The sequence below is a fragment of the Orbicella faveolata genome, unplaced genomic scaffold (genome assembly GCF_042242905.1).
Source record: "Orbicella faveolata isolate gen_17 unplaced genomic scaffold, um_ofav_v1 contig_1, whole genome shotgun sequence".
Lineage (NCBI taxonomy): Eukaryota > Metazoa > Cnidaria > Anthozoa > Scleractinia > Merulinidae > Orbicella > Orbicella faveolata.
The window spans coordinates 25,832,018-25,837,904 of record NW_028301536.1 but is presented as its reverse complement, the minus strand read 5'-3'; the positions used below and the strand labels follow the sequence as shown (position 1 = coordinate 25,837,904).

Sequence of the window (5,887 nt, the reverse complement as noted above, 5' to 3'; positions counted from 1 at the left end):
TTGTGTAGTTTGTGTAGCGACCGATTTTCAAACAGGGTAAGGAAAAGAAGATACCACTAGACAGTTTTTGCGGACCTTTCAACTACACTGCTTCTAGCACATTGCATTTCTTTCAGGTGCGAGTGGACTTACGTTAGACTGTGTCACAGCCGCCTTCCCCGAAAGAGAAAAGTCGGAGAGGCGGCTGTGAGACCGGCACAGGCTCGCTTGATGTATCCCCTAACTTCTGTATAGCGGGAAAATCACTGAGTATCACCGGCTTATAAGGGGTGGTACTCCCTTACATGGGCTATATAGGCATGTACGGCCTCAAAGGGTAGGGTTTTTCAGCCGATTTGGTCATAAAGGGGGTTCATAAATAGGGTATGGTTTTGCTCTCTGGTCTTGAATTGGGTATGTTTTTTTAGAGGAAGCTACTTTTTCATCATTATCGATAAGACCATCAACAAAAACCCTTCATAAATTATTTTTAGGGTAGTTGTGCCAGCGGCAAAAGGAATTTTTGGTTGGTCATAAATAGGATAGGGAAAATCGCAGCTTTTGGTCATAAATTGGTTAAGGGTTTTGGGAAGCGGGTCGCACATCCCACCTAATTTTGTCTGGGAGTACCCCTTCCCCGGGGGAGACAACGGATCATGTTGCGGGCTACCCCTATAACTATAAAGGGCTGGAATCCAGTTTAGGTCTTTGAATGAAATGTTAACTGAATCGTTGGGAAAAGTTAAACATTTGAGTTTGGGGATCGTGGTTCTTTTGATTAAAAAAGTAACCTGCCCCGAGTCATTGTAACCTGAGACTACAAAGTAAATATAACAGAAGGCCTGAAAACTAAGGGGGAGATGAGAAGAGCCCAATAGGCTGTTGAAAGTAAGAGGGGTATAAAGACTTAAGTTAGTGGTAACATTTTTAGTTTTTCCGCGTTCAAATTTTATTTCACGTCTCTGTGAAGAGAGGTAGTTTCTCTCGTGTGTAAATAACGCAGATTTGACGTGAATCATTCAGGTTTGCGATGAGAAGAAGATATCGTGAGATGGAATTTTAATTTCATGAAAATTCCCTGAGGAATCTGAATAGTGAATCTTTATTCCCTTTGTTAATCTCTGAAATGTCTTTGGAAAGAGTCCTAGGATTACAACCCGGGCACCACATCCGGGATATTTGATAATTTCTGCGGAGTTTCCATGACTTCTTACATTCAGTGGAAACTATTTTGTATACGTCAACTTTGTTATTGAGGAGTTTGCGAGGAGTGTTTTACTCCACAATGAGGGGTTTTACAACCTTTTCTTTTTGCATTTTCCTTGTCGTGAACAGTGGAACATCCTTGGGCGATCTTCCGAAAGAAGATCATCACACCTTTGAAGTCTGGAACGATGGCAATGTGGAGAAAAGATCGGAATCGAGCAGTTCAAGTTCATTTCACGTCAAAGTCGAAGAGTACGAGCAAAAGACAGACGAGAAGGGAACTCACGAAGTAACGAAGATACGTGAACGAAATAAACCGGCAGGAGGAAATGAAACCTCCAGTAGCAAGACAATTGAAGTAATTCGCTATCCAAATGGAACTATTCATCGAAGGGTCAAGAACAACGGGCCAGGAATGAAGGTAAGTTTAGCTGTGTTTAAGCTTACTTTTTATTGTTCACATGTGAGTTTTTCTCTTGTTTGAATGTGTGTCACCAGAATTACTTAAGGTTTATTTAAGCAGGGTTTTCGTGTAGGAATATATAAAAACAGCGCTTTTTGTCGGGTAGGAGGGAGCATTCGTGATAATTACCCAAACGTGTTTATGCAAATTTAAAGAGCTGTAATATCGTCTGTCGTTAAATAGAAAGCATAAGTTATTTCTAGTAATCATGGTAACGGTGATGTGGAAATCGAAAATCATGGAAATGTGCTCATATTCTGGTGCATGAGGTGAATCTTAGGTTCTAAAACACATAAGAGGATCTCCTTATCAAACATTTATGTACAGTTCTGCTCTAGATATTTCATTGAGTAATGACAACCAGTGATATATTGTTTTATGACTCTTTCTCCCTGTGACACATGCAAATGAATTGGGCGAATGTGGAATAATTAATATATAATGTGTCTGAGAAATTCCAGGTTATGAGTACATTGATTATAGTTTTAGCAATTTTGATGGTATTCTTTGCAATATTTGGAGTTGGGAATGTGTGTTTTAATAAAGAAAATGTTTAAGTGAAGTACAACGCTACATTGTAGCTGATCAAACACAGCTTAACATGACTTCAGAAAGTAAATTGGGAACATCACCTTGATCCCTAGAAAGTATACATTTGTAAAATTTTATTTATGACAAAGAAACCAAGTAGGTTGAGATGTTCTATTTCATTCAGTTTTGATTGTAGAAAGTGGGCAGAACCATGCATTCAGATTGTTTAAGGTGATTCTTCTGAAATAAAAGTGACAATAGATTTTTTTTTTCAAACTTTGTCCACTGAATATTTATCATATTAGAACTTCAAGTTTGAAATAAAAAAGGGGGTGCCCATGCTCATTAAGGAGCAGTGAGGCATTGAAAATGCCCCATTCGGCCATTATTTAATGCTTATTATAAGAACACATTCCCAGTAATTGTGAAATCTTTGTGAGCCCAGACTCATGAGAACACACATTAAACAACAGTCAATACATTGTGTCAGACACAAATAAACATTTTAAGTTTGATTCAGACAGAAAGCTAAATCCTTGATTAAAAGTTTGAACCAAATTTCTTGACATGGTTACCAAACTGCAAAATGGAAAAGACCTCAGTGTATCTGCTATTTTCCTTATTTATTCAATTTTCAGGAATAGAAATTAGATCAGTCTTTTCTCACACAAAGCTTATGGTTAGTTGATTACAATGACTGGAAAAAAAGGTGGCGTCCCTGTGCTCTTTGGTGAGCTAGAGCCATTTTTCAACTGACAGAGCTCAATATCAAGGCAAATCTGTCATGTTTTCATTAGGCGCATGTACGAGCATGCACTAACTGACACCATAAATTATGCGCAGTAAGGATGCGCAATGCAAATGTGAATAATCACCTTAAAGTCAGTTTCGCATCAGAAAGAAGTTTTATAATAATGTGATTGATGTGTGTGGTAATATTAAGATGGCTGCTACCCATTTGGTTTCCTAGAATTGGGACAATACATCCATGAAAATGACCATACGTTTCAAGACCACTTCAGGCATTGTTAGTTTCCTTGTGAAGTGGAAATCTAGAGTTGAGAGATATATCTTTTGAAAACATGAGCTTTAGTAAGAGCAAATACTGTACTAGATACATGTAATTGCAACAACTCAAAGTTGCTGTCAGTCTTGCTGCAGTTGATGGTTAAGAATAGCTTCCTGTGAGCTGCTAATGTCATCCCTTTGGAACACAGTGACCTAGAAAATGCAGCAAAAATGAAGAAACATAGCAGGATATTACATTATTTTGTACTGCAAGATGCTCACCTTGAATTTGCAAGAGTACACTTATGTGTGGCTTTATATTCAATATTTGCTTCATTTATTTCAGGCTGAATGTTTTAAGAACGAAGACTGCAGTGCAGATAAATTCTGCAACAAACTCAGATTTCAGTGCCAACAGTGCGTTGATGGTTTTGGATGTTTTAACGATGACCAGTGTTGTGGCAAAAAAGTGTGCAAATTTGGAAATTGTCAAGTTGAACCAGGTAAGAATTCAGAGAATTCAGGTTGACATTGTGGAAGATGTATGCATGGAAGCTGTGCATGTTAGTGCATGCTTTTAAACACACTTAAGACAAAAAGAGCTAAAACTATTTTGCTATTGTAGCTTAAAGCAACCTAAGGTACCTCTAGCTACCATATGCATCCCTTGACTCCTCTGCAGATACTTACATGGATACATGTACTTTGGTGATGAAAAGCAAATTACATTACATCTTGCACAAGGATACCACTGGAGGAGACTGGCCAAGCTGGCTTCAATTCAGTCTAGTGCCTGCTAGCCACATGACTTGTCATTTTCTCGCATACGTGATCATGGCTAATGTGTTCTGGTTTTTGATTTTATTGAATGTTTTCTGTTTGTCAGAGCGCACAGGTCTTGTCGGGTCACCATGTGATGAGGACAGCCAGTGCAATGCAGGCCTTTTCTGCTTGGTCCATGTATTTGAAGGGGGAAAGTGCCAGGAACTAAGGAAGGATGGAGAATCATGTACTAAGGGAATTTTATCAAGAGACTCACCTAAATGTGCTGAGGGTCTACAGTGCATGAAGACTGGGTAGGTTTGCCTCTCGTCTTGTATCTTCCTATGGTACTCAGACATCCTTATGGCTCATCACGCAATTTCTCCTCCCAAACAAGGTGAGGAAAGATTGCATGATGAGCCATATGAATGCACTTAGTAGATGAATGAAAGTGCACTGGGGAAGTGCCAGCGACAGAAAATTCTTTTGGTAAAGCAATAAATTAAAGCAATATACTCAGCCAGTTGTGATGATTTGGTGACATTGAGACTGTTTCCCAGTTGATAATGATACGTTCAGTACATAAAAGTAGATGCTTTGCATTGTATTCATGCTTTGAACTTTTCAAAACCCATTAAAATGGCTTCATGCATGTCATTGCTTCTTCTCTTGTAATGAATATGCAAGTGCCAGCTATCATTTCTGTTTCTTATCAATCTCTTTTTATTGTTGTTCTCCCAAGGTTTTTCTCACAAAGGTGCTTGAAAGAAGGAAGTGTTGAGGACAAGACTCCAGTGGATTCACCTTTTGATTTGTTCAACAATAACAACTTCTTCCATTGGAAAAAATAGAACTGATCAACCATCTTTCAGCTCGTGAAATCGAAGATCCTAGAGTTTAGAAATTCTATGTGCAGGGTCATTTAGATGTTAGACAAGAAAAAAATAGACAAGAAACTTAGTTTACTAGTTACTGCTTAGGATTTGGGGATCCGATTTACTGAGTAAGTGATGTGTGTTTTTTAAGCAGTGGCAAGTCGTTGGATTCATTTGGTATTTCGATGTGCTATTTGGCATAAGATTTGCATCCACTGACTTTTGTTATATTTATTAAAGCCTTTAACTTGTAGAAAATTATGCTGTCATGTGTATAAAGTAAGTCTTAATCAAGAGCATTGTTATACAAATAGAAAATTGGTATTTATTGTGGGCTTACCTTAGCTCAGCTGTAATGGTGACACATTGAGTCCAATTGTAACCTGGATTTAAGGTGTTGGTACATGTAGTAAATGGCGTTAGTGGATCTGTTGTTCTATCTAATGAACCTGCAAAATTGTTGTACAGTCAGATTCTCATGTGTAGGGATGTGGCAGCTGTTGGAGGTTATCCTTTTATATTCCTTGATAGGATGGTAATCCAATGCTGAATAGCATTTTGTCAGGTGTTAACTGTTAATCAGTACCAGAAGAGGATAAAGTGTGAGAGTTTTCCTCCATATTGGTTAGATTCGTAAGCTAATCCCTCTCAAGTTATTTTTAGATCACTCTGGGCCTCAGAAATATCAAAAGTGTCTAGAAATAGCCAATCCTGTGAGGCAAATTTTAGTCATGTAGACAACACAAGGGCTTTCATAAACATTTTTGTCCTCCACAAAACACGTTTTAACACACTTTTGTAACATTGTCCATTAGAGGACTGGATACCATATCAAATATTTAACAATTAGACCCGTAGCCCTTGTGGGCTACAGTTCAATAGCCCATGAGGTGAGGCCGAATGGGCCATTAACTGGTGGCCCTTGAGGGCAAAAGGTCTAATTGTTTTAGTATCACCTAACTAGTCCAACAGAAAAGGCAATAATAAAGTTAGCAAATGCAAGTTGAAGAAATATTTATTTGGGAATAAATGAAAGAAAGCGTCACACTCGATTGCGCCAATT

General features: G+C 38.3%; 1 protein-coding gene across 1 annotated transcript; it reads left to right on the top strand.

The window, feature by feature from the left end:
• Positions 1–1,190: 1,190 nt before the first annotated feature.
• Positions 1,191–5,443, top strand: LOC110043728 (dickkopf-related protein 3-like). The gene is made up of 4 exons (XM_020749227.2): positions 1,191–1,606; positions 3,534–3,690; positions 4,074–4,263; positions 4,692–5,443. Exons 1-4 carry the CDS (start codon positions 1,265–1,267, stop codon positions 4,798–4,800), a joined length of 798 nt encoding a protein of 265 aa, XP_020604886.1. The 5' UTR covers positions 1,191–1,264; the 3' UTR covers positions 4,801–5,443.
• Positions 5,444–5,887: the final 444 nt, after the last annotated feature.

Bases quoted from the DNA above. Each gene is read 5' to 3' on its own strand.
- LOC110043728 (XM_020749227.2), top strand. From the start codon at position 1,265: ATGAGGGGTTTTACAACCTTTTCTTTTTGCATTTTCCTTGTCGTGAAC. The intron at 1,607-3,533 runs GTAAGTTTAGCT...CATTTATTTCAG, and splicing joins ACAACGGGCCAGGAATGAAG to GCTGAATGTTTTAAGAACGA. The intron at 4,264-4,691 runs GTAGGTTTGCCT...TGTTCTCCCAAG, and splicing joins CTACAGTGCATGAAGACTGG to GTTTTTCTCACAAAGGTGCT.